This window comes from Numida meleagris, chromosome 7 (assembly GCF_002078875.1).
Source record: "Numida meleagris isolate 19003 breed g44 Domestic line chromosome 7, NumMel1.0, whole genome shotgun sequence".
In the NCBI taxonomy this organism is placed as follows: Eukaryota; Metazoa; Chordata; class Aves; order Galliformes; family Numididae; genus Numida; species Numida meleagris.
In genome coordinates this window covers 24,747,302-24,774,803 of record NC_034415.1, presented here as the reverse complement: position 1 = coordinate 24,774,803, position 27,502 = coordinate 24,747,302, and the positions used below count along the sequence as shown (strand labels likewise).

Below are 27,502 nucleotides of genomic sequence, written 5' to 3'. Positions count from 1 at the left end.
GGAGGGATTGTAAGCAGCTTTCCTCCTCTGTTGCCTGTTTGTGCTAGTGCAAGTCTCCAAATGCCTGGAAGCTGCAGACTTTGCTTTATCCTTGCATGCCCTGTGGATTTTAGCTGTCAGAGAAGACAGCAAAAGGGTGAGAGGAATTGGGACAGAATCTGCCTTCCTGTGGCTCATGGGAGAGCCAGCTGGGACAGAGGTCTCTGTTTCAGGCACGTGTGACCCAGCAGGAACTGTGCTGTTTGAGCTGGCTTCAAGAAGACCATTAGGCCTGTAAGTGAAGGAGAAGGCATTTGTATTTCTTCAGTTGACCGGGAGGTGCCTGGAGCAGCCTTTCATAGAGCTTGGGGAAGACCAGAGTACAAAGAGCTGCTCTATAGTGTGTCGCAGAGACTGAGCCTCACATTAGGCCCATGAGGTTGGGGAGGGAGAACGCAGCAACAGCGAGGGGCTGTGCTTGGTCCATGGAGGCAGAAATGTCTCTAGTGCTGTCAGCTCACAAAATTTAATTTTTTGGAAGAAATAAAATAGTCGTGACTATGCAGTTAATTCTAGCTAGAAATTCACAAACTGAACTGAAAAATGTTCTCAGGAGAGGTTGTGGGAGGTTACAAAAGGTGAATTGCTTTTATTTTTTTCTGGCTGTGGTTATCAGTAGTTTACAGTGGTAGTGGGGTTTGTAGGTGCAGAGGAGGAGCTTTTGTGCAGACTTCTATTGTTTGAATCCCACAGGTAGGCTTATCCATCTCTAATTGGCCAGCAGATTTCTAGAGGGAAATGCATGCAGGCAGAAGGAAGGGTGGAGGTGGGAGCAGGAAAACAGCAGAGGAATAGAGATGGTGGGAAGGAAATTAATGCACGTTTGGAGCGTGCAAATTGTTATAACCTTGCCCAAAATTGGGGATCAAAGAACTGTGGAAAATTTTGCTTACAGTGTTTCTGAGGTTGATCAAAATAATGCCAGAAAAGCAATTTCTGCTTCTCAGCTATGATCTGTTATAGAAATCGTACAGAGCCTTGGAAATGTTCCCATTCATCGCTTCCTTCTTTGAATGGATTGTTAAGATTTTAACTCTAACCTTTAATTTCCATTTGGTAGCTCCATCTTATCACTTGAAGAGATCATTAGGTCATACAGCCATGTGCTGATCAGTAGGATTAGCAGCTCATTTTATTTCTAGTTATGGGATAAGGATAGAAAAGTATGCTGAATGAAGAAAATGAGCTGAAATTATGGGTAGGCTGGAGCATTTCAGTGGTCTCAGTTCTGACACGCAGAAGGGTTTTATAGATGTTTCTCCACCAGACTCTGATCTCAGACTTGTGTTTCAGGTCCTTATGAGAGGGATTCATCTCCTAATGTTAGTTGTCTGATCTCAGTTCCTTATTGCCTGGAGAAGGAGGCAGGCTAGCCCCTCTTTATCCCCAAAAATATCCTACAGAGGTGGGAGCTTGGGTGTCCTCCCTGCACCAGGCAGTACTTGGTGGTAGCACTGGATGCTCCTTTGGTGACCACGTGCTGTTGCATGTAGTTACTGCTGGAAAGCTGGGCACACAGCAGAGTGCAGCTGAGATTCTCTTCAACGTTTATCCCTGTTGGATGGAGCTTGGGCTTGGAGCTACTGAAGGCAAAAAGACTCCCAAGTGCAATTAGAAAAAGTATTTTATTTATTGCAATTTATTTATGTATATTTATTGTAATTTAGAAAACGCATAACTTTTCTATACGTGCCCAGAAGGGCAGAAGCAGATAGATACTTAATTTTTAAAAATAACTGACTAAATTAGCTTTAATTAAAAGCACTTAGAGCAAACTCATTTCAGAGTCATGGTTCCCCCATAACTTGATGAGACAAAGTGACTGCCAAGTGCATGTTGTCAGAGTACCTGAAATTTTAATTTCAGCAGACTGCTTTGGTGCAGCTGTCCATCAGGCTTGCAGGCAGGAGTACACCACTCAGCACTCAGCTTCATATCTGACAAATGTCTCATTTGTGTGTTAATGTTGAGTTGTGATTTCCAGGGAAGGCATTCAGTGTGTTGTAAAGGGCCTTACTGGCAGATTGCAGCTAAATTGATGCCTCACTAAATATTTACCCTACACATCCCACTTAATATGTCCAAAACCAGGCACACTGTGAAATCCTCAAACCTGATTCCGTGCTTGTGAAAGCCAGGAAGCTGCTAATGTCAGCATGGAGCAAAGCTCAGCGCTCTGTGAGCCCCCAGCACCCACCATTGCTCCTCCATCCCTCCCTGTGCTTCCCTATACACCGGGGAGCCCCGGCACCAGGGCAGTGCTGCAATTGCCCCCCATTTTACCTGCTGCCCCTTCTCCTGCAGGGCTGCCCGTGGCCTGGAGGGGCAGAGGAGGAGTCTGAGCTGGGTTCCCAGTTTGGGTCAGCTCGCTCCTGGGCAGCGCTGGGGGCAGGGTGTGCTCCGTGTCACAGCTGTGGAGGTGTCCCTTGCATCTTTGCCTGTTTCTTGCCATGTAGTTTACCACTGGGAAAGCAGTTTTGGGTTAGGACAGCCAAGGTAATACATTTGTGCCCACTCCCTTCCCCTTACTCGGATATATATAGTGTGCTAAAGCCAGTGTGGTGGCAAGGGGTAGGAGACCTCACAGCTCACCTGTTTGTTTTTACTCCCAAGCCTGTTCTCCCAACGAGTTCCAGTGCAGTAACAAGACGTGCATCTCCATCAACTTCGTGTGTGATGGTTACAACAACTGTGGTGATGGCAGTGACGAAAGGAAATGCTCCCCTCTGACCTGCAGCCCCAACGAGTTCCAGTGCAACAACAGTGTGTGCATCCCAGAGCTGTGGGTCTGCGACAACCAGGCAGACTGCGAGGACCATTCGGACGAGTCCATAGAGAGGTGTGGCTACGATGCCAAGGCCTTCAACACATGCGCTGCTCACGAGTTCCAGTGTGGCAATGGCGAATGCATCCTCCTCAACTGGAAGTGCGATGGGGACGAAGACTGCAAGGACAAGTCTGATGAGCAGGATTGCCGTGAGTGTGGGCAGAGCTGGGGGTTTTCCTTTGGTGGGGAGGGCAGCCAAAGAGCCACTCCGGGTTGTGTTTCCAGGCAGGGCTTCGTTGCGAGTTGTCTGTGCAGCACCTGTCTGCCAAGGGAGCATTGTGTCCCAAGGCACGGCTGTGTGCCCAGCCCGGCAGCATTAGTTGTATGCCAGACTCCTGTTTTGTTGTTCTGTCAGGATTCGGAGAGGGGCTGTAAGAGCTGTTGAATGGCACCGTGCCTTGGAGAAGATCTGTTTCACTAGAAAGGGAGGAAATGGGAAACGGGAAACGTTTTTAAAGCCTTCAGGCTGCACGGTGGGGTCACAGCCTGCAGGTTAAAAGCCACAATGCTAAAGGGAATATATGATCAGCAGAAAAAAAATAATTAATTTTCTGCCTCTGCAGTTCGAGTATACCGAGCAAGGGAGCACCTCTCTGAATAATCCAGTTTGAAATGCACTTTGAGCTTGGCTGTTACAGGCACAGAGCTAATAAATAATGGATTTCTTTTCAACAGGCTTGATGCATTTAACGTGGTGGTGTTGGTACGCACAGTATTTTGAATGTTTTGTCCATTTTTAGCCACTAAACTGTTCAAGCTGGTCACTTATCTGAGGAGGGAGACAGCAAGAAAATAAGAGCAAAATGTTTTGCTAAAATATTCATAATCACAAGATTGGAATAAAATAAAATATTTACGTAGCTGCATATATTTAGCAGCTCTGACACTGGACCACCTCTGGGAGGAAGGCAGCAACCAGCTGCAGAAAGCAGACATTTTTACAAAGGTGTGTGTGAAACTGTCCAACTTCTCCAGCACCGTCTTTCCATAAGCAGGACAGCTCCGAGTCTCAGCTGGTGATCTCAGAGCAGCTTGCATAGGAGAGCCCTTCAAGGAGAGGAACAGACACTCTCTGGGGCGGAGTTGCAAATTTGGTGATCCCTTTAGCAAGAGGAGGAGGCAGCAAGGCCTGATAGGCTCCAGCAGGTGCTCAGCTGAGCTGGGTCTGCTGAGAGACGGGACCCAGGAGGAGCAGGGCGGTGACAACAGCCTCGTTAGAGAACAGCTTCACCAAGTAACACCTCCAGGTTCCTCGGGGCAGAGGATGCCGCTGGACAGGGCTGCAGCACAGCACGGTGCTGACAACCAGTGGAGGAAAGAGGAAATGTGGCTGAAGAGGGCAGAAGAGACTTGAGACCATTATATCCCTGACTAGGGGAGATTCGGTGCCTGAGGGTTTTTTTCCTGCTGACTCTCAGTACAGCACGTTGTGCGGCTTGTCTACCGAGGAGAAACAGACACGTGAGCTGCTTCTGCTGCTTTCAATCCAGGAAGCCAGGAAATGGTGGGATTCCAAGCACCGCTGGCTGTGACTTGATTAAAACTGAGGATACCAGCTCTGTGCCTTCTCTTAGGGCTTTTGCATGGTGTAAAACAGAAGGATGGGAGTTAATGCTTTAAAAAAAAATGTCATGAGGCCGTCACTGGATATTTGTTGTAATTATTGTGAGGTGATAAATGAGTAGAGCAGGAATGAAGGGTGACAGCTGGTGAGCAGGTTTTGGCAGCGAAGCCAGCAAATAAATAGGGGGGAAGAAGTCATTTCAGGGAAGCAGTATGAGAAGGTTGGATGGTTGTTTTTTTCCCTAGTATGTATATTTAAATATATATATATATATGCACACATGCATGAAATGGACATTAGGTGAGATTTATTGTTCTCCAAATGGTTATATTTTAAAATATCCTCTGCAACGCAGGGTACCCAGGAGGGAGGATAAACAGTGCTGACACCTGACAGCTAGAAAGCAGATCTCTGACCTCACGCTTTCCTATGTTTCCCCATCAATAAAATGAGACCGATATGTTTTGCAAATGCTGGGGTTTTCTTGAGCTTCAGTTAACTTTTAGGGGGAAAAAGAAACAAAAGACAGAAGAAACAGAGGCTCAGGCTTGGAATCTGGAATATATCTGCTGAATTTGAGCAATTCAGCCTTGTGACCAATATTTGCAAATGAATTGCGTCTGTTTGAGTGTGCCAGTTAATTTAACAAAGCTTTGGTAAATTGTTTCATATTTAATGTGCAGAGCTGTGAAGGTGACCGTAAAACTGCTGAAATGTCACTGATTTGAACCCCCCAAATAGCACAGCTGTTTTCTGAACATCTTGTGCAAATGAACTGTGCAGCTTGAGTCTGTACCTGGGACATTGCTCTGCTTGGGGCAGGGCCCCAGTGGTGGCCTGCTGTCAGCCATGGCCATGATGCTGAGGTGGGTTTGGCTCCCAGCTTCAGGATAACAAGGTTCCTGGCCTTCTCCCGTCAGGTGTATGTTCTCCAGGCTGGGTATAAGCATTGCATTCTCCCTTCTCCTGCTGAGAAATTCACCAAAGTATGGAAATGCTGTATATTCATTTTAATGTCTTTGTGATCAGTAAGAGCTGTCACTGTATCTGCTCTGTTTGGATGTTCATTAAGAGGCTGAAGGGCCATTTCTCGAAGGTCTGAACTTCCACAGCTCTGCTGGAATGAGACGCAAGCCAGGAAACCAAGCCTGGTCTCTAGTCCTCCGACTCTTTGTGAAGAAAGAGCTTTGTGCAGATGTTGTATGGTCTCACATCTGTGTTTTGCAGTCTCTTCACCACCGGAGCCTTCCCGATCTGTAGTCATTGCCTTGCAGATTTACTTCATAAACTGGAAACTTGCTTCTGCCCCAGAACCGACCAGGCTCCCACTGGCTTTAATTGTGTGTAGCACGTTTGCAGTAAATTAATACCTGTAGTTAGAAATGGAGGAGCATCCCATCCTGCCTCCACAGGGCAGAAGTTGCTACAGAAAGGGTAAACTTTTTCATGTTGGAAGATGAAGATGAGAAATAATTGCAGCAAGGGAATTTGAGGTGAGGCGTTAGGAAAAGCTTTGCAATGGCCAGGGTTTAGCTTGGAAGGACTTGGGATTGCATTACAGGGAAAGTGGTTTCTCCACCACCAGGGCTTCCACCGGGGAAGTGGCTGCACTCATTGGGAATGGTTCAGCCAGAAGTGCCTCAGCCTCCCTGTGGGACCTGAGTGCCACCTCCAGATCTGAGCTCTGTGGTTCTCAGGCCACAGCTCCACTTCCTCTCCTTCATTAAAGGAGCAGTTCCCAGGAGCTTGGTTTGGAGCTGCTGGATGTCCCACTGAGGTTTTGCATTTCTGTATCTGGGTTTATTATCAGAAACATGGTGACACAGCTGGCCCCATAACTGTTCTTATTGCGTGCAATTTTTTTCTTGCTTTGCGGCTTTTTCTGACTGTAGTCCACGTGGCTTTCCTCTCCATGGAGCAGTGCTATTTCCCAACCTTTCTCCTGTGAATACTGTTTGTTTCTAAGGCAGGATTTCCCCCTTCCCACACCAGCACTGTCTTTCATACCCTTCAGTGGCTGCAGGCAGCTAGGGCTTAGTCCAGCAGTTGTGCATCTGGGTCCTGCGTCCCATGGGATGCGATCACCAATACTGCTCAGCCTTTGGGCATAATAATACTTCATGATATTGACACTAACTCTCTTTGTATCTATGGCTCTTCTTGGGTTATCTGAAAGTAGTAATTTTTGTATTAGAACCAGTTTGTCAAATTGTCAAGGAAAGTCTGCCACGTGGCTCTCGCCTCCCATGTAGTAACATCAGTGCTGACCTCCTCCAGCTATTCAGAGGCAGTGATTTTCTGTCATACGGCACCAGGCTGCAATCAGCAAGATGGAAAGGTTAGAATCAAGAGCTCTCCAGGGTGTGCTGCCTTAATGGGATTTTAACAAAACATCTGGAAGATAGTCCCCTTAGAAATAAGCCGCATAACATGCCTCAGGAACGAGGAGCCTATTTTTACCAGTGAGCTGCAGGCTGCAGCCCTTTGCTGGCTAGCCAGTGCCTGTTTGCTCTGTCAGTGCAAGTCAGATCCCATCTGGGAAGGTCTCAGGGTAACCTTGAGGAGGGAAATGTGGCTGCTTTTTGCATGATCCGAGCAGCAGTCTGATCTATTTTTTCCCCGACTTTGCTGTTTATCAGATCTGTATTGAGTCTGTAATAATGGCAACAGGGCAAATGAGCATCAAGCTTGAAATCTGACCTGACACTGTGGAGATGTTTCTGGCCTGTAAACCCAAGAATCACCAAGCCATGGGACAGTGGAGCTCTTGTGCCTTGCAGGGGTCTGTGGTTAGCTCATGGGCATTCACTGACCCAAATGACCGTGTCTGTGTCGCTCCCTTCATCCCTGGTGTGGCCACATTGGCTGTAGCAGATGCAGCATACATGTATCTTGCCTTTGACCTTAGGCTGAACGTGTTTCAAAATGTATCTTAAAATACAAGGATGGTAGAGGAGGGTGATCAGGGATGTCGGGGTGGGGGGCACAGGGCGCTGCCTGAGGAGCTGCTGCCTGATGCTTTGGTGGAAGCAGTTGATCCTTCTGAAGGAGGATGCAAAGCTCCTGCACTGTCAGATTAAGACAGTTCCAGTGCTGTGTGGCTAACACTTTCGTGTGTTTTTTTAAAGCTCTGGTGACCTGCCGACCGGATGAATTCCAGTGCGGGGATGGGACCTGCATCCATGGAGCAAAGCAGTGCGACAAAGTGCACGACTGTCCTGACAACAGTGACGAGGCAGGCTGTGTCCAAGGTATGTACAAAACAGCACTGCGTTCCTTGTGCTCAGTTTCGTAAGTCTGCAAGAGCTCTGCAGAGGGAGGAGGCCTGTGTTGCTCCTCTGTGCCATGACAGGCTGCTTCCTGCAGAGAGCTGGAAGCTGTTCTGGCAGTGGGGTTGCTTGGGAGAGATGGTTGTGCTGACCAGGCAGACTGCACGTCTTGAAAAGCTCCTCATATCATACTCAGTCTGTAATGTTCATTTGCTTAATCCCATCCCATTTCTGCTAATGACACCCTCTTGAAGCTCTGTGTCAGGCTTTTTGTTGTCTTGAGCCTCACCTAACTTAGTTGCTTTCCTCTCTTGCCCGACATGACAGAGTCAGCATGTGAAAGTCCCAGCAAGTTTCAGTGTAAAAGTGGAGAGTGCATTGACGGAGGCAAAGTGTGCGATTCACATAGAGACTGCAGGGACTGGTCTGACGAGCCTCTGAAAGAATGTGGTACAGTACTTGCCTTCTACGTGTTGCTCCTGTTGTAACTGCTTCCCCTCTCCTCCATCTGGTGCTCACAGCTTTGAGTGTAACCACATGTAGCTGCTAATGCTATTTCTCACTGCTTCTCTTTCCTTGCCTTTATTCTCTCTTCACCCTTCACATGAATATAATTAGTAGCCCAGTCCAATCATCTGCCAGTGTGAACTGTGCCCTTCTCAGTTCAGATTTTAATCTTGGAGGGATGTTTGAGCTGAGCACAGGACTAGCAACCAGGAATTCCCCCTCTTCCCAGACACTGGGGTCCTCCACAGCATTGGCCAGTTTTTATTTGACCTTGCTACCAAAATTACCTGTGAATTACTGAAAGATGAACAGAACTTCATACAGGTTTAGCATTGGTAACATGCTTTAAAGGTGAAAGCACATAGTGAGTGGCAGCATCCACTAAGGAATGACTTCAGCCACTGCTGGGTTTGCACGTTGTTGCTGGGTCCTGTAGAAATGGCAGCAAGTTGCTGTCTGCAGCATCCTGCTGGCTGTGGGCTGCCGAGAACAACCAGGCTGCAAGAGCCAGCCCGGTTTGCACCTGGGCGGTGGGAGTCAGCAGGACAGAACGCTGCAGGTCGTGGAGCTGAGCCTCTCTCTCCCTTCTTACTGGGCACTGTGGGTACCAGGCCGAACTTAGAACATCACTACCACACCCTTGGTTTTTCCCCAGAGGCAGAAGTGCCTCAGACGGGCTGCTGTGCTGTCCCTCTCCATGACATCACGGAGCACCAGTAGCATGGAGCTCCGTGCCTGCAGCTTAAATATCTCCCGTTCGGGGGAGTTGTTGGCTTCTCCTCTGTACAGGACAGGAAGCGTGTGAATTCCCTATAAGGATGCAAGCTCTTAGGCTGTGCTTTCAGAACACCTTTGCTTTCTTCTGCACTAATCCACGTCTCCCTGTCTTTCTGTGTGGGTGTTGCAACTTGTCTGTCTGTGGAGGTCTCACACAAAGCCAGCAGCCCAGTTGGCTGAGGAATCTGGGCAGTGGCACAGCACAGCTGGGCTGTGCTCAGCCTTAACTGTGGTGCTGTGAGTGCCTCGTTGCGGTCCTAGGCTGGCAGCTGAGTGTCATTTGAGTTAGGAAGCTGTGCAGAGAACAGTCTCCAAAGGAAACATGCTTCTTTAAGATTGCAGAATGATGTAGATTGCCGTGAATTTTAACATGCAGCCACAGGTAATCTGTACAGCAGCCCAGGAGATGCAGGCATGCTCCTCGGCTCGGTGTGTCTGTGTGGCTGCGTGCTAGCGCTTGCAGTGCTCTCCAAGATTCCCCAGAATAGCACTGCAAAAGGCAGAGCATCACGTGCTTCCCTGTAGGCAGGCACTGATCGTGTTGCTGAAGTCTGGGTAACGGGCAGCTGCTGCCCAGCAGAAAGGAAGTAGGCTGCGATCTATGCCTGCTTCTCCTCAGCTCCTGTTGAGAAGTGCAGCAAGTGAACCAACACCTGATTTACAGTCTCCAAAAGCATTGCACAAAGCACCTCTGAAACCAGGGGAATCATTTGCAGGAGAGCTTGCTTGTTAGTTGAAACAATCTTTGTCGTGTTTTGCAAAGAGCAGTTGTGCATGTATACGATGCGATTTGCTAGAGACCCGTGCAAGTGTAGGAATAGGTGTTACCCATGAATAAACGTCCCTAAACAGTGCCAACACACAGTGTGACTTTGTGGATGCTTTCTTGGAGCCCAGTGAACTTGCTCTGTTAATAATGCATTGATATCTATGTATGCGTGTGTCTCTGATAGGAAGGTGAAGGCATCCCAGAGCTGAGATGGGATTTTCTGGCATGATATCTTCCTAGCCTACTGACTTTAATTGGCTTGTAGTTGTTTTCATTCTCTTTCAAGAGCAGTGGTTTAATGGCAGTGCTGCACTATTCACCTGCATCATGCAAGGAAGCAAGAAGTAAAAGATAAATGAAAATTTTGCCTTTAAACTGCATTAAGAACTGAACTAAATTAGTTTTACTTGTTCCACTGAGCCCCGCTGTCCCTGAAATCCCACAGCTTCTATGCGGCAGCCTTAAGGAGAAAACTTTATCTTCACCTTCTAAAGGTTAATTACAGAAAGCAGTGTTATTTCTGACAGAAAATCAGCTTCCTTCAATCTCTCATTCAATTCTAGTTAAAAAGACACATTTAGTCAATTTTTCATTTCAGCTCTTGAAAGCAGGATCAGAGAGGTGGCCTTGGATTAGACAGAGGCCCAGGAGGGGATGGGGGCTGTTGTTTCATGAATTGCACGCTTGGGCTGCTGCAACTCTGGTGCTGCTGGAATTGTCACACAGATCCTTCCTTGGTGCTAGATGGGAAAATAGTACAGTAGTTCAAAATAGCTGGCCTCTGGGACATGAGAATCCCCCAGCATGAATTATTAAAGCTCAAAGAGACTGTTCAGAAAAGTCAACATCAACCAGTGCATGGGGAAGGAGTCGTCTCCTGGAAAGCACCCTTAGGTCTCTTGGAAATGCCTCACAGCTGGCAGAACATGCTCAAAGCAGCAGGTTTCTATGGATGAGATGCACAGGTGCTGTGTCCCCAGGGCTCCCTCTTCATTTAGCCACTAGCTTTCAGTCCCAGTGATCCCAACAGTGTGGTTTGGGATAATAAAGAGCAAGGAAGAGATGTGGTGATGGCTTCCTTTCTTTGAAGTCACTCATATGCTCCATGTGGCCAACGCCTGGCTACCAGAAGCTGGTAGCTGTGGGAAAATTTGTGAAAACTTTGACGGTTCTTAATTTTATTCAGTCTTATGACTAAAACCTCTCCTTTACCATAGATAATCTGTATGCCTCTTCCAGGTATTAACGAATGCTCTATGAACAATGGTGGTTGCTCACACATTTGCAAAGACTTGAAGATAGGCTACGAATGTGAATGCCCGCCCGGATACAAGCTTCTGGATAAAAAAACGTGTGGAGGTAATTTACATGCAAACAGCAGTCCCTTGTGTTTCACCATACAGAGACGTGATTATATTCACTTCAGCATTGCTCCATCACAGATGGTTTGATTTCAAGTTATTGATGGGTTTCAAACACTCCTTTCAGACATAGATGAATGTGAGAATCCAGACGCTTGTAGCCAGATCTGCATTAATTACAAGGGGGACTACAAATGTGAGTGCTACGAGGGATACGAGATGGACACCCTGTCCAAGAACTGCAAAGCTGTAGGTAAGACAACCCGACAGGCTCTTAAACTCTGATTGCTCAACATCACATCTCTGATAAGAAAACACGCTTGAAGGGCTGAGCCTAGGGGAGCAGAGGCAAAAGTTAACTAGCAAGCAGAGACATTAATTTCAAGCAGTGCGGAACTGCTGCAGTGATAGCAGATGCGTCTCTAGGCAAGAACTACTGATCATGGAGATCAGAATATTTTAACGGTGTGCAGAGTGAGATTATAGTTGGCTGTTTGAAGCTGAAACTTGAAAAGAAAGCCTCTTGACAGGTTTCACTAAAAACAGCGCAGAAAAAAATATTTACTGGTAGTAGTGTTAAAAGAAAACAACCTGATGAAAACATGGTAGGTTACCACCTCTCCACCTGCCCAGTGTTGTACAGAAATACCAACGTGAATACCGGCAGCTTGCTTGGGCTTACTGCAAAAATGAATGTTAATGTCAGAGGGATGGCAGCATTTCTGAGAGGCTGTGGCCTGGGCTGGCCTGAGAATACAACCGCAGCTGCAGCATGACCAGCACCCAGGCTGCAGGCTCTGGCCCACAAAGAAGAGATGTGAGCTGTGTGAGCCCAAGTGCTCAGGTGGATGGTGCAAAGTCTGTATGTATGTGACAGCCTAAAATGCCTTCCTAGCAACAAGTCCTGGCTTTGCTGGATTCAGCGTGGCTCTGCCATGCCTTGGTCTGGCTGCCTGCCTTCCCTCCAGCCAGCCTGCAGGGCTTTCTCTTCCTTGTCCTGACCATGAATCACTGAAATCCGGCCCCTGGATTTTGTATCTGAAATGTGTAATTGAAAGTGAGGGTGTTCCCCAGAGGCTGGGTGACAAGGGTGCTGTGCCCTCTGTGTCTGTATGTGTTAGCTGCCTACATTTGGCCAGAAGCCACTTGCACCTGCTTCTGGCACAAAGCAGATCCGTGACTTACTGCTCTTTGCTTTGTTGCTGTTGTGAGGAAAGAACGTATCCAGCCCTTAGGTCAACTGCTAAAATGACACATGTACTTTTTTCTGCGTTAGGAAAGAGCCCTTACCTGATCTTCACCAACCGCCACGAGGTCCGTAAGATAGACCTGGTGAAAAGGGACTACTCTCGCATCATTCCCATGCTGAAAAATGTCGTGGCGCTGGATGTGGAGGTGGCAACAAACAGAATATATTGGTGCGATTTGTTCTACCGAAAAATCTACAGGTAAGGGCTAGGAGAGAACGTGTGTTCTGGTACCTTCCCAAAGCAGAGGTTCAGTTTGTACCCTGTAAGGATGATCTGCAGAGAACAGTGCAGGATGCAGTGAACCTGAGGGCTGTTCTTCCCTTATTGCATTACCTGTTGTGGCCCATTCTTCATAAGCTTTTCAGGAATTGATAAAGAAATCGGGTTTGTGCAGTTACTTGGCTTGAAAATGCAGGAAGGCTTTTCATCAGTAATAGATCCCACTGCATTTGTGCAGTTACATGCAGACTCTTGTTTCCTGAATGATCATATTGCCAAGTGAGGCTGCTGCTGTGCTGTGTGCTTCCTGTATGTGAAGCCACAAAGGAGTTGGCATCAGAAGGCACAAAGGAGGCAAACAGTGGAAGCAAGATACTGGCTGACCACTGGAGGCTCTGCTAGACTAGATGAAAATTCACAGCACTTGACCACAGACTACATTTCATATCCTATAATTTCTCCTTCTCTTTTCAGCTGTTCTATACATTCATCACAATTCTTATGTACCGGAGCTTGTAAGAGTGCCTAGTCAAAAATGCATTTAATTTATGCACTGAAAATTCCCCTTGTACATTCCGATTTGCATAGCTATTGCACCCTAGTGCAGCTTCAGCAGCGATTTGTTCTGGATTTTAGCTAATGATCAGACAAAAAGGTTGATTGGTTTCAGTGCACAGGAGCCAAACTGAGGTTTTTGCAGGCTGTGCTAGCCCTCGTGCCATTGGCAGGGAAATTTGCCCAGGTTGTCATGATTATTAAGCACTCAAGTAGCTGGGCAGGTACCCTGAGCAGCTCTGTGTGGCCCTGGAAATGGGGAGATGGCTCAGCAGTGAGCTACTTCCACTGTGTCTGATCCTGCAGGCATGGGCAGGGTGGGTAAGGGCTTCATAGGCACACAGAGAATTATTTAAGACACGTTGCTCCTTGTGCAGCTCTCTGACACTTAATGCCCTGGGACTGAGGGCCCCAAGCAGTGTTCGTACCCTAAGTATGACTGTACCAAGCCTGGTTCCTTTTCCGAACAGCAGAATTTTTATCTTTCTCAGTCCTGCTTGTATTACCTTTAAGTCCTATCTTTTCTGCAGAGAAAGCTGTGTAATCATCATTTCTTAACAATTAATGCTGCTGTTGGAGACGCTGCTGCTATCACTAATATCAAGTGCTTCTAAGCAGAAGGCCAGCATGTGCCTCCAACACAGAGCAGGAGCCCACCACAGCAGTCCTGTGGGTAACAGCAGTCTGTAGATCTCCTCTTTCTTGACGCTCGCTTCACTTCTCTTTCTTTTCCCTCTGCCATTGAAGTGTTGTCCCCATCACGGTGTTAGAAGATATTTTACTGTATTTAGTTCCTGGGAGAATCAGAGTGTCACTTCTGTATTTTAGCCCTCTTGTTCTGAAGCCCCAGGAGCTCCTTGGCTTCTCCACCAGTGCATCGTATCACATTCATGGCTCAGCACAGCAGCTCAGCGCCACGTTGGCCAGAAGGTGTGAACATGGCTGCTTCACTAGGGAGGAATTAGCTGAGCTGAACTGCACAGTCAGAATGTGTGGTGCTCATCAGACCAAAATAACAGCAGCTTGGGAACATAGCTGCATGCTCCGCAGAACCCCTAATGGCACCATTCATTTGGTGTTGGGTCAAAGAGAAAGCAAAGTCATTCCTCATAACACCTCCATCTCCTGAAGGTGCAGCACCTGCTGCTAATCCAAGTGGACTCAGCACAGCTATCCCAGCCTGGGCCGCAGCCCAGAAAACAACATCAAACCTTCCCTGGCCAAAGGCAGGATGGCCATTGAACAGGAGACGTTCACCGTCCTGGAGTCTCAACTGTGCAGGGGGAGAAAAAGTTTTGTTTTTTTTTTTTTTTAATTGGCTTGCTTTTAACCAAATTCTTTTAAGAGCCAGGCAACTCCGATGCAAACTCAGAATTCCTAATTCCATTTAGAATCACTCTGTGTAATTGATACTGGTATAGATGCAAAGCAACAGAATCACCTGAGCTTTGTAGGTGTAATACTGGGTTATTTATGGAAGCTCCGTGTAGCATTTGCTGCCTTTCATTAGCATCTTAAAAGATTTTGAGGCTGACATTGATATTAAGTGAAGATTTTCTTCGTATCTAACAAGAGATCACTTGCCAAATTAGTACAGCTCCATGAATCCCTTTGATGAATTAAAATTAGTTACACAGGTCCTAATTCTGCAACACATTTAAGCACATTTATTTGTATGCTAAATTCCACTCTGTTCAGCAGAGCGCTGGAGATTATAATATTTCCAATGTCCATAAATCCCATTAAATGGTGCTACTGAAGTTAATGTGCCGTAAGTCAGATGTTTTGCTAAATTGTGCAGTTGTAGCAGGAAGCTGGTGGACACATAACAGTTCCCTGTCCTGCACATGTCTGCCGTCCAGATACAGGGAGATAAGACCAAGGTGTAGGAGAAAGCAGCGGAAAGATGCAGTACACAACCATAAAGGTTTCTCTGTCGGTCGTCTTGCCACGTGTGCACTTTGTTCCGGTGGGGTTGGAGTGGTGCTGCCCAGCACTGAGCCCTCCCTGAGCTTCAGCCCCGTGCACATCTGTACAACCTTCTCTGTGCCACGTGTCAGCCCAGTGACAAACCTTGTCTCTGCAGCGCCTACATAGACAAAGCGAGTGACACAGCGGAGCAGGTGATTCTGATAGACAGCCAGCTGAACTCTCCTGAAGGGCTGGCGATAGACTGGGTTCATAAGAATATCTACTGGACGGATTCTGGAAACAAGACCATCTCGGTGGCCACTGCAGATGGGAGCAGGAGGAGGACACTTTTTAACAGCGACCTCAGTGAGCCGAGAGCCATTGCTGTTGATCCCACGCGGAGGTGAGTGTGAAATGTTTGTGCTTTTCCGATGGAATTCTGGTCTTCTTTCCGCCTCTTTCACAAAACTCACGTGCATCCCTTGTGCCATAAATTAAATCCCAGTGGATTTAATTATATATTTAAAGATAAGGGCATCTGTAAGGGCTTAATAGGACTGCTGAGATGCTTCAAAGAGCTGGCTCGGATAAATCTTTGCAAGGCTGCTGCAGTCAGAGGAAGTTCTGAAAATTATGTCGGGTCGTGGGTCAGGTGGGCCTGAGCTCAGGCACACAGGTTATGTTGGGAAATAACAAAGTCTGACAGGAGTACGGGATAAGTGAAGTCTACAGATGTACCAAAAACACTAGGAGATAGTTTGTTTGGGATTTTATATTAGTGCAAGTTTTGTGACATGTTAACCTGTGGGACAGGAGCGCAGTAGCTCCTCTAAATGCGTATCAAGATAAACTGAAGTGACCGAGGGGCTTTGCAACATCAAGCAGAGTGCCCTGCAACTCCCTCTCCCATCAGTAGGGCAGATTTCTTACCCTAGGGTCCAATTTACTGTCTCCTTGCATCCGTCTCTTTCAGGTTCATGTACTGGTCTGACTGGGGAGACAAAGCGAAGATTGAGAAAGCAGGCCTCAATGGCGTGGGGCGGCAAGTGCTGGTGTCGGACAACATTGAGTGGCCGAATGGCATCACGCTTGGTAAGCAGCCGGGTCACAGCAACAGGATCCGCTGTGGCTAATGTAAATGCCTTGTTCAGTCGGAAAACGCAGCTGGAGTTAAAGCCATCCACGCTTAGCACCATGCAGGTGTGAGGTTCCCCGCTTGGTTTCATGTTTGAAAGGATACTACATCCATAAAAGGATGTAGGAGAAAATGTTACCGTTGCATATTGTTGAAGTGCTACTGCTGCGAACAAATAATGTTATCCCTCAGTAATTAAGAAATTAATTAATGGCTTGTTTTATTACAGAATTTGTTTTTTGTTGGCACTCATCCACTTGCATTCAGTTTAGTGAATCTCATCCAAAGTAAGTGGATCTGCTCCAGGAAGAGACAGTTCAGTTCACAGCATTCTAAATAGCACTGGGCCCTTCTCTCCCGCTCTTACCTGCACCCTCCCCAAACTCTGTCTGGTCTGGGGCGGAATGTTCCCACCGCTGCCATTCCCTCAGCCTGCAGCACAGGGATTTCTGGAACCCAGGGTTCTTCATCACTGAAAACATGTTAATCACGCAGCTCCTCCAGAGAGATGTCATTTGAATCTCAGTCGTCGTTCTCCAGCAGGAGGCCAACAACTGAACAGCGCTGAGTGGTGCTGAAGGAGCAGCTCTGGGAAGCCCCAAGTGCGGCTGGCCTGCTCCTCCTGGCACCGAGCAGCGCTGTCAGTCCGGTGTTCACACGCACCAGAATGTTTCTCCTTTTTAATCTTATTCATAAGGTCTCATCCCAGCATATCTGGGCACTGAGTCAAAATCAGAACTAGTGTTAAAAAAAAAAAAAAAAATTAAGCCTAATAATAAAGAGATTAGTCATGCTGCCAGCAGGAAAAAAATGCTGGGAAGTGAAAAAGAATGGCAGGAGCTGCGTGTGAATTTGCTTCATTGTGTTTTACTTCTCAGATTTGCTGAATCAGCGTCTTTACTGGGTGGACTCCAAATTGCATTCGCTCTCCTGCATTGATTTCAACGGCAGCAACAGAAAAGTTCTGATCTCTTCCGTTGATGATCTGAGCCATCCTTTCGGCTTAGCAGTGTTTGAGGTAAGAGTCAAGATCGGTGAGAACAGACAGGAGACTGCAAGAGGTCTCAAAGCTCTTCCTGATTGAAAGCTTTGCTTTTTGCATAGCGCAGAAAGCTCAGTGAGGGAGTTTGCTGCTATAGAAACCGATTAACCTGGTGTGGGTTCAGCAAGGAAAATAGTTTTCTAAAACCCTTAATCAGGAGCGATGCGTTGCCTCACACTTCTACCTAATGTAGTGCCAGTGAATCCGTGAGGGGCAGGCAGCGCTCAGAGTTATGCCTCCCGCATGACTGCAGGATAGTCATGGCTTTCCCTTGAGGTGAACTGAGCCAACTGCCCATGCAAAGGCTGAAACTGTTAGCAAGGGACAGGAGAAAGCACCTACTGTGATGAGCAGCGGGGCAGCCATTCACTGAGTGACGCTGCAGCACGTCCTGTGTCTGCCTTCTGACAAGTCAGACTTCGAGGGGAGCTGCATGGGCTCGGAGCAGCTGCCCAGCCCACGGCTGAGCACTCTGCTGTTCCCAGCATTTTTGTTTCACACAGTGTTTGCATGCTTGCATTGCACTGTCAGTGCTAACAGAATCCTTAGGGGAGGACGGCCCCATAAGTCTGGCTGCTGGTTGGCCTTGCAGGTTGATCGCTTGCACTGTCCCTCCGGCCATCCCAGCATCTGCAGAAGTGTCCTCAAACATTTTCCCCTGTGGCAGGAGTCTGAAGGCTCCAAGGGCAGTACGTGTGCCAGGTGCCCTCAGGGCTCCCTCTGCAGTCACTGTGCACCAGTGTGTTGCTGAGGTTGGGGATTTGGCATTAAAAAGGTATTTATTTGTTCACCTAGTTCAGGAAGGCAGATAATTCTCTTTCAGGTTCAGCTGCTCCAGTTACGACGCTCTGATCCTGCAAAGACATATGCCTGTTTTCACAAGTCAGGCTTCTGGCCCCTACTTGAACTTAAAAACCCGATTGCTCTTGTAGATTCAGTACTCTTTTTACTCCTGTTCTTAAAAAACCAAAAAGGTCCAGAAACATCCAGAAAGGTCCAAAATTTGGATGTAACCAAATTCCTGCTCCCTCGGTCTCACAGCTACTCCAAATTAGTGAGCACTCCTAAAACACTGCCGGAGTACTGTGCTTTGAAACATGCACAAGAAAAAAGCTGCACGTAGAAGCACCATGAAACCAAAGGCATCCCAGTGCAGGAAAGCAGCGCGCTGCTTCTGTGACTGCTGGAGTTAAGTCCAGCTTGAATTGGAATTGAGTAGGGTCAGGTGAGAAATCCTATGTATTTCCTGCAGGACAGAGTGTTCTGGACTGACCTGGAGAATGAAGCAATCTTCAGTGCCAACAGGCTGAGTGGTTTGGACATCTCTGTCTTAGCAGAAAATCTCAATAATCCTCACGACATCGTTGTGTTTCATGAATTAAAGCAGCCCAAAGGTAAGACACGTCCTCAGGGTCTCGTAGCCTTAAATCAGATCTGTTTGAACTACTAAACAAAATGCTTCCTGATGGTTTTTGATGAGAGAAAAAGCACAGGTAATAATGTGAAATCAATGCCTGATGTTTGAAGTTCCTGCATAATTAATTCACCAGCAGCACGTACTGAAAAATGTGCCGCTTGTTAATAGGTGTTTAATTAGCATCTTTGATAAGAGAGCTCCTCTCCTTACTCTGACGCTTTCCATTCATTGCATGTTTGGGCTGTACCGCAGCCTGGAAGCGTCACAGCAAGGGGAGCATATGGGCAACAGCACTCAGCAGCAGCACTGGGTGCAGAGGCACAGATTTCAGTGCAGTCTGGCACCCCAGGGAAGTTATGCACTGAAGGTTGGGCCATCGCACTTTTACAATGTTGATGAGGTAAACTTTTTAAAATAATGTTTGTGTACGTTGGGCAGCAAACATCTTCATATCTCCTAATGCAGCAGAGAGAACCTTTAGCAAATTCCAGAAATAACTGCCTAACAACGCTAGGAAGCCAACTTCTGACCCAGGGTAAACGTGAAACTCAACCTGAGAAAGCTCCGTGAGGAGAACACGGCTTGTGCCCATTGCTGTTATTGGGAGCACGTACAGCTGGACAAAGGCTGCTCTCCTCACTTGGCAGCATCAGTCTGTGAATGTTCTAAATAATTATTAGTGGCAATCAACAAGCCACTCAGATACCATCTTTACTGTGCAGTATCTGAACCACTGGCTTGTGAATGAGTACATTATCACACAGGCAGCTGCGTGAGGCTGTTAATTTTTTATTCGCTAATCTCGCGGTTTTTATAGTAGGACGTAAGGTTTTACTCCAAACTGTAAAGATGATTATGGAGGGCAACCGATCGAAGTAGGGATTTGAGGAGAGTCTTCTTAGAGGACTGAATAGTTCTTTGCTGAGGAAAAAAAAATAATAATAACTTGTCTTTTCTTCTATCTTTGAATAGCTCCAGACTCCTGTGAGCTCAGCCCCCAGCCAAACGGAGGCTGCGAGTATTTGTGTCTCCCTGCACCTCACATCTCTCCCCATTCCCCCAAGTACACGTGTGCCTGTCCTGACAACATGTGGCTGGGGCCTGACATGAAAAAATGCTACAAAGGTAAATACAGTCACATCACTGTCCCAATAAAACCATATCTAGCAGTGAAAGCAAGTGTTCCTGATGGTAGAACACAAACATTTGGAATTCCACATACATTCTGACTTCTGAACACAGCATTGTGCTATTCTTTATTGAAGACGTATTATTTTTTGAAAGCATCGTCAGGAAAAAATAGAGGGAAAAGAGGAAAGAAGGGATGATGCCTAGGACTGAAAATGTGAATGGTCAGTAAATGGTATAAATTTGCCATGTTAGTGCCCTATAGATACTGGATCTGGAAAGACCACTATCACTGCTGAAGAGACTGGTGGTTACAATATAATTTTCTCTTCCTGGTACAAATTCAGTACCGTCTCAAAAGAGTATTTTAACTTCTTAGCTATCTTCCAGACAGAGTACGTTACTGCTGTTAATTTTGATTTCAGAAAAAATAATCCGTAGCTGTAGATCTATCAGTTCTCTACTTGGCAAGGAGAATTGGAATTTGGTTTGTTTCCAACCAGCAAACGTCACAATCCTCCCCAGATCTATATCACCATTTGTGATTTGCTAATTTATTTCATCACTGCTTCTGCTTTTCAGATCTTCCAACTACTCCAGCTACTGTCGTGGTTCCTAGAACCACAGCATCTCGTCCTGCCTCTGCCTCCACCGCGACTGTCACTGGCAATGCCACCGCCGCCGCCATTCCCAAAGCTGTAGCGGAAGCCACGACTGCCAGCCCTGGTTCTCGTTCAACCGCATCCATCCTCGTAGATTCTGAGATGACCACCGGAAGCAGCAACTTGTCACAGCACTGTAAGTGAATGAGATTCTTCTTTTTCAGTGTACACATTGCCACAAAAACTCATGAACTGGTGGGAGACTGTACCTAACAGCTAAGCTACAAAAGGTCACATGTAGGCACACCTTCTTAATGCAGACGCCTCTGTTCCAATAGGCGATGTGACTCCAGTTGTTTGGGATTTTAGGGCACTCATGTCAGGCTTTAATCCCATGCATGTAAAGCTGATTCTAGAGATAAGACCCTGCAAAAAATGCATACTAGTCCTTGCCCTGTGCCCACTACTAGTCCACCCTGGCTTCAGTGTTGGTGTAGTGCTGCTGACCTAAACATGAATGAGTCTATAGCTGGCTTACGTATTTTGTTTAATTAGTATTGTGATCCAGCACAAGCATGTCTCACTCATAGCTTCCTGTCCAGCTGTAGCCCTATTGGACATTTGGGATTACAGCAGTCCAAGTCAAGCTGCTACTGCTTTGCATGGCTGTGTTAATGTGGCCTGATCCATGAAATCATAGAATCACACAAAATCACAAGGTTAAGTGTAAGTTTTGCATTACATATCACAAAAATAGCCTGAGAGCATTATCAGGCTCTCCTGAAGTTTACCCTACATTAGGAGCAAGTAATGAAACCTCAGTCCACCACTACAGTGCTAACGCATCATCCCTCTAGCTTGTGCTGCCTGGTTAAAACTGCAAAGCTGCCCTGCTTTTCCAAAACCAATTCTAGTCCATTGAGAAGAACTTATTCTTCAGGACTGTCACTGAAGACCTCAAACAGATCCCGATTGCTTTAACAGATTAAAATACCTTTTTAAAAACATTTCAATAAGCGGAACATGGTGTTTCCATTGCACGGGGAAAGCAAAAATAAGCCACCTCAATTTGACTATGATGCCTACTTGCAGCAATCAGTGAATTATTTGCTTTGTAGTGCATGGGGGGAAAACATAATCTGATTTATAAAATTCATTCTTGTAAGTTCTGGTTGTACAAATTTTCTTTCAAATGTAATAATTAACTAACTTACGTACAGAACTTAAGCCATAGAAGCTAAGTGTCTACATTTGAAATAGTCTGGTCTATTATTAGGTAAATAACCATGTAATAGAACAATCTGCCAAGGGGAATTATTTAAAAGGATAAATTGCCTTTTAAGTTCCATGAATTGATGCCTCAGAAGACAAACTACAATTAGTTTCCTTCTTCTATATTCCAGCTACTTTAACACAAATACTTTCTGTGCAAACATTTTGAGGTTTGTAACTTCAAAGATGTTATTGTCTTTTCCTCTTCTCAGTGCAATATCCCACTGAATTTTGAGGTTTCTCTTGCATGCTGTAGCAGGCTACAGCAACCAGTGATGCATGTGGTGACCAGCTGCATAGCTGTACATAATGTTTGTAGATATACACATATGCACACCCATGCAAACACACACGTGCACACACACGCATGCACACAGACATGTATGTGCATAATATGTATCTATATATTAAAATTAATTAGATAAGACGTGCAAGTGCAGCCACTTCTGTTTCCAGCTAGCGCTTCTCTGTCAGGTAATGCTGTGTTGCTGGCATGCAGTAGCACTTTACAGCAGGCATTTCATTGCTAAGAAACAGCTCAGCTCAACCCAGCCCGGAGTTATGTGTACATGCTGCTCTTTTTAACCTTCTCCCTGATTACTTCATTCCAAAACTGTTCATGAACATTTTGATAACAAATACTTTACGATGGGCAGAACAGCAGGTTACTAACATAAAGCATTCTTTAGATACAGCTTTAAAGCCTGTGACTGAGTGAAATGATCTGTCCTATTTCTGTAATTACAGATTCAAATAATGGCCAAGGCTTTGATTCAACGGTGACAGCAGCTGTTATTGGAATTGTCATTCCTGTTGGTAAGCTGACTTGATTTAAACATTAAAGGAGATCATACTGAAATATTAGTGTAAATAAATTCTTCTGACTCTCAGGGGGTGGGAGAGAGTAGAGGAACTGCTGAAATGAGTCTGGATTTGAGGCATGTATGGTAACAGCTCAGCAGATTCCTGTTCTCTCCATGAAACTGGCTAACAGCAGCTTCTTTCTCCTCTCATCAGTGGTTATTGGCTTGCTGTGCATGGGAGGATACCTCATCTGGAGAAACTGGAAACGAAAGAACACTAAAAGCATGAATTTTGATAATCCAGTATATAGGAAGACTACAGAAGAGGAAGATGAAGATGAAATCCATATTGGTCGGACTGCCCAAATTGGACATGTCTATCCAGCAGTAAGTATCTGAGAAACCTGCTGACATAAATTCATTTTGCTGAGAATTTGGCTTACAGAATTATCTCCAGCTGATTACACTGTTGGCTACTTGATATATAGTGATAAGAAGTTCTGCTTTTTAATAATTCAGTAATGACTGAATAGGCAGAAGCCTAAACTTGTCTTCACATAGAGTGGTCTATATAATAAGATACTGTTTACATGGACAGCAACTGTTCTAATCAGTATACATAGCCAGCTTTATTCTTGCTGTCTTTCTATCTCAAGAGCTCAATATGTGACAGCTGATTATTTATCTTCTAAAAGGTTCCATATTGCTCATACTGCTACCGAGTACCTGAACTATTTTAAGGATAATTTGGGTTTCTGTACAAACCAGGGAGAAATTGTATTTTCTATATAATAAAACAGTGTTAGTCAGACTTCTCACAAGGAAAAGTGAATGAAGTTCTATAAGAAGTTAAGGAAATTTGTCTTGACAACATTAATATTTACAAAAATTCAATACTCACTTTGTTAGCAAGTCCTTTGTATGCAGAAAAAAAGAAAAACTGTTCTGTGTGGCAGCTTGTCTGCTTTGGATCTTCCTTCCAAGAAGCAGCCCTCGTGAGATGAAGCACTGGCAGTAATAGCTGCTTTGTATTTTTAGAAGAGAGAAAGATCTTGAGTGAAGGCAACATAGTTTCTATAGGAAGGTAGGAACTTAACTAATGCTCTGTGTTACCTAAAGATGACACTAGAAATGTGTCAGTGCTTACAAGGAATTCTATCCGTGTAATATACAAGTAAAGTGAACTGCCCAATGCCTCTGTAGTAAAACTTCAGGGAGACATCCCCCCTCCCCCCCGATTTGGGGGAAAATCAGTACATGAATTAATATTTGTCACCACTCCATTAGGGCAGAGAGATTTTTAACAGGAAATACAGCTTACTTAGAACCAAATTCTGACACTGTTGCTCATGTATCAAAATTCACAAGTCACAGACCCTCTCCTCAAGTACGATTTCCTTCCCTCACAGCGTGTGGCGCTGAGCTTAGAAGACGACGGGCTGCCGTAAGGATCAAGTTGCTGCTCCAGCCAGGACGCATCGAACAAGTTTTCTTTGGATCTCAAAACCTGCTTCTTTGTTTTAATCATTATTTATGTTGCAGAAGGGTAACCACAGAGTTATAATGAACTGCAAACATCCAAAGGATGTGAGAGTTTTGTATGTATAATCTTTTATACACATTTTAACTTGTTGCACTACCCATTTGTGATAGTCAATGAGCAACTGCTGAGCTACTAACTCAATGTACATAACCAGCCAGGCTGACAGTTCAGTAGCTACTGCTTTATTTTAAGACTATATTTATAGATATTTTGTAAATATACTGAATATGCTTTGTGGCTATCCATCAACATAAGTAAAATAAGTTCTGTACAGGCCGTTTAGAAATATTTATTAACAAAATCTGGACTATAAGATCTGATCTGTAAATATAGTAGAGGGGTGAGAGTATTTATTTTTTGTATGTCTGGCTTGCTGTGCATAGATTATTTGTGTATATATCTATCTAGTCTAGATAGATATATAGGCATATAAATATATACATATATATAAATATATACATATATTTTAAAACTACTGGGCTATGTTTATGAAAATTAGGGACAATTGAATTTTTACCAGATGTTTGAAGTTTGCTTTCCAATCTAAAGACAAATTAAGAAACAGCTGTACTGTAAGATAGGCGATCAGTGACAGCCATAACAAACAGGGCTTGCAAGGGTTGCTTTCACCTTCTCCAGTTTAGCCAGCTTCACCTGCACTGCTTTTAGCTGAAGAGCTGTTGCTAACAGCATCTCAGACAGGAGGAGCTCCTACACTGACCGCATCTTTCATTTTGTACCGTTGCTTTTTACAGGTTGGTACCAATCTGATTTAGCATATTTTTTCATTTTCTTCTAAATATAAATGTTTTTCCCCACTAGGTATCTTGCACTTCTCACATTCGTTTAGAGCCAAACACAATGAAGATCAGAATAGTTGACATAATCCTGCCTATGTCTGCAGTAGTAAGGAGTCTGGGTACTCTTATATATCTTTCTGCCATCAAAGGAATAAATAGATACCTATTTTTAAACAGGCTCCTCCTGCTGAAGAGCATTGCATTTGTGCTAGCCTAGGATTCCAGGGTACTGCTTTAGGAAGGAGAAATCAAGAACAACCCCTCTCTTGCTATACTAGCTTCCCTTTCCTACACAGCTATTTCCCCCTGACCTCCCCCTCAGTTCCAGTAGCTCATTTAAGGTCTGTGCACTGAAATGGAAAACACCAGTAAGTCTCTGCACTCAGGCTTACAAGGTTTCCTATCAAACCACAGCAGGTGCTGATCCTCCACCTCGAAGGGCACATTCAGGCACCCAGGCAAAGAGCAAGGCCTTATCCCAGCTGGTGTTTTTCACCTGTTCCATCCAGCAGAGAGACCTGTCCAGTTCCGCCCCCCTCCTTCTCTCATTCACTGTGGCACAGCTTGTTGGTGTGAGCACAGGGTACCAATGCAGTTCAGCTGAGTCGTTCAGGAGACCCACTGCTTTTTTCTAATCTCATGCTATGAGACTCCCAGGAAGTCATGTACTTACCTACCACCACACATTGGACTGAAGCGTGAAGGAAGCTGAGGAACTCCTCCTAGCCTTCTTGCATCACAGCTTTTGTATACAAGTGAGTAGAAGAAACTAATCCTTGTTGTATCCTTTTCTCATTTTCTTCCTCCCCAGCCCCCACCACACACATTCCTTTTAGGAAAAGAAAACAAAATCAGAGGATAACATGAGTTGGACTTCGATTCTTGACTAAGAAGGGAACAAGGTGTCTAAAGACCTAGTGTAGCACTATGCTCAAACTACTCACTTCTCAGCCTTTGCAGACAACATCTAAATAATCAAGCACCCTTCTGTTCAAATTCTAGATTTTAAGGCAGTAAAGAAGTGATTGAAGTACTGTTCTAAGGTATGAAGCTCTGTGTCTGCAAATTCATGCACTGTGTGCATGAAGAAAACTGAGACAAGGCTGTATGTATGTGATAACACTGTAACTAACAGACATGTAAATATATTTGGAAGTTCTACAGTTTTGATACTTTTCTAAGAGCACATACACACAAACCTGTATAAACCATGTAAAAAAGGCTGCAGTTTTTTTGTAAATGAACTCTATGTGCAGTGTTGATTTCAACTAAACACCAATTTTTTTTTTTTTAAGAAATTAATTATTTAAAATAATGGTTCCGGTTGTTAGGATGATATTTAACATTGTAATCACTTCTGATCTGTCTTGTCATATTGAAGTTCTGTTAAAGTAAGTTCTTGCTTGGTGCCTTTTGTGCTTCAGTTTTTGGTATGGACAAAAGGACCAGGGAGGGGTGGGGAGGGATCTGCTGTGTAACATGTGCTGTACTTACATGAATAAGGATTACTGAAAACCAAATGAATACATTTGTAAAACAGTGCACTGTTTCTATAGAAAGATTAAATTTTTTTTATCTGAGCCTACTGAACTAATTACATTTTAGTACTTAAAAATGCTGTCTCTTAGACCTGGTTCTGTATTGCATTTTGGTCTGCCTTTTCCTTAACTCTTTAATTGTTAAAACTGGAAGTGGGACTTAGGAGCCTGCTGTATACTTCGGTTGTTCTCTTTGCAGTTCCACTGTCTTTAGCAGCTACAGCATCACAACAGGAACAATGCAGACAGGTTATGGTCAACTTCAAACAAACAGATGGTTTTGCTCAGCAGGGGTCTGGAACATGAGAAGACCTTTCCCTCCTCAACCCTTCTATGAACTGCTAAGGCCTTTAGAAGTAGTGGGTATCGTGACAGTAACTTTAAGTCGTTTAACTTAAATATTTCAGTTAAACATTTTAGGAGAGTAATATAGTAGCAAATAGAAGTAATTACCACTAAAACAAACAGAACTCCCTGTCTGATCTAATAGGTGGCAACCAGCCTAGGCCAGGCTGGAACTAGAATGGGCTTTAAGGTCTCTTCCTACCCAACACATTCTATGATTCTGTATGATTTTATGTCCAGAGAGGAAGGTGCTAACTAAGAGAAGTGACACAGCCTCCTAAGCGAGTCCCAAACCTGTGGCACTAATCTACGCCTCCACTAACAATTGTCTTAACTATATATATAGAATACATGACTCACCATTCAGAGGGATACCACAGTCCATTAACACAGTGCCCAGCTCAAAGCACAGAATCATATAATTAGCTAGGTTGGAAAAAACCTACAAGATCACCTAGTCCAACCATCCACCTACCACCAATAACCCCACCAAACCATGTCTCTCAACACTATACCTGATTGTTTCTTGAACACCTCCAGGGACGGTGACTCCACCACCTCCCTGGGCAGCCCATTCCAGTGCCTGACCACTCTTTCAGAGAAGTATGACCCGGAGAACTACAGGCCGGTGAGTCTCACCTCTGTGCCTGGGAAGATCATGGAGCAGATCCTCCTAGAAGACATGTTAAGGCACATACGTGACAAGGAGGTGATCCGAGACAGCCAGCATGGCTTCACCAAGGGCAGATCTTGTCTGACCAATCTGGTGGCCTTCTACGATGAAGTGACAGCATCAGTGGATGGGAGGAGGGCGATGGATGTCATCTAC

General features: G+C 45.2%; 1 protein-coding gene and 1 long non-coding RNA gene across 22 annotated transcripts in view; one reads left to right on the top strand and one right to left on the bottom strand.

Annotated features, from left to right (window-relative positions):
- Positions 1-26,370, top strand: part of LRP8 (LDL receptor related protein 8) — a 157,513-nt gene extending 131,143 nt beyond the window's left edge. For 3 of the 5 annotated variants that reach the window (XM_021404677.1, XM_021404678.1, XM_021404681.1), the window contains 15 exons: positions 2,653-3,015; positions 7,559-7,681; positions 8,027-8,149; positions 10,992-11,111; positions 11,241-11,366; positions 12,390-12,561; positions 15,224-15,451; positions 16,022-16,140; positions 17,062-17,201; positions 18,478-18,619; positions 19,615-19,767; positions 20,353-20,568; positions 22,392-22,460; positions 22,662-22,834; positions 23,857-26,370. In XM_021404677.1, coding sequence (XP_021260352.1) covers positions 2,653-3,015; positions 7,559-7,681; positions 8,027-8,149; positions 10,992-11,111; positions 11,241-11,366; positions 12,390-12,561; positions 15,224-15,451; positions 16,022-16,140; positions 17,062-17,201; positions 18,478-18,619; positions 19,615-19,767; positions 20,353-20,568; positions 22,392-22,460; positions 22,662-22,834; positions 23,857-23,895 — 2,306 coding nt within the window. In that variant the 3' untranslated portion in view covers positions 23,896-26,370. The remainder of the gene's footprint in view (positions 1-2,652; positions 3,016-7,558; positions 7,682-8,026; positions 8,150-10,991; positions 11,112-11,240; positions 11,367-12,389; positions 12,562-15,223; positions 15,452-16,021; positions 16,141-17,061; positions 17,202-18,477; positions 18,620-19,614; positions 19,768-20,352; positions 20,569-22,391; positions 22,461-22,661; positions 22,835-23,856) is intronic. The other 2 variants (XM_021404679.1, XM_021404680.1) reach the window with 1 other exon arrangement.
- Positions 18,641-27,502, bottom strand: part of LOC110402532 — a 32,459-nt gene continuing 23,597 nt past the window's right edge. For 12 of the 17 annotated variants that reach the window (XR_002441166.1, XR_002441168.1, XR_002441159.1 and 9 more), the window contains 3 exons: positions 25,464-25,619; positions 23,349-23,468; positions 19,873-20,566 (listed from right to left, as the gene is read on the bottom strand). This is a non-coding gene — a long non-coding RNA (uncharacterized LOC110402532). Of the gene's footprint in view, positions 19,564-19,872; positions 20,567-22,493; positions 22,708-23,348; positions 23,472-23,823; positions 24,016-25,463; positions 25,620-27,502 lie in introns of those variants that run through there. The other 5 variants (XR_002441160.1, XR_002441163.1, XR_002441154.1 and 2 more) reach the window with 5 other exon arrangements.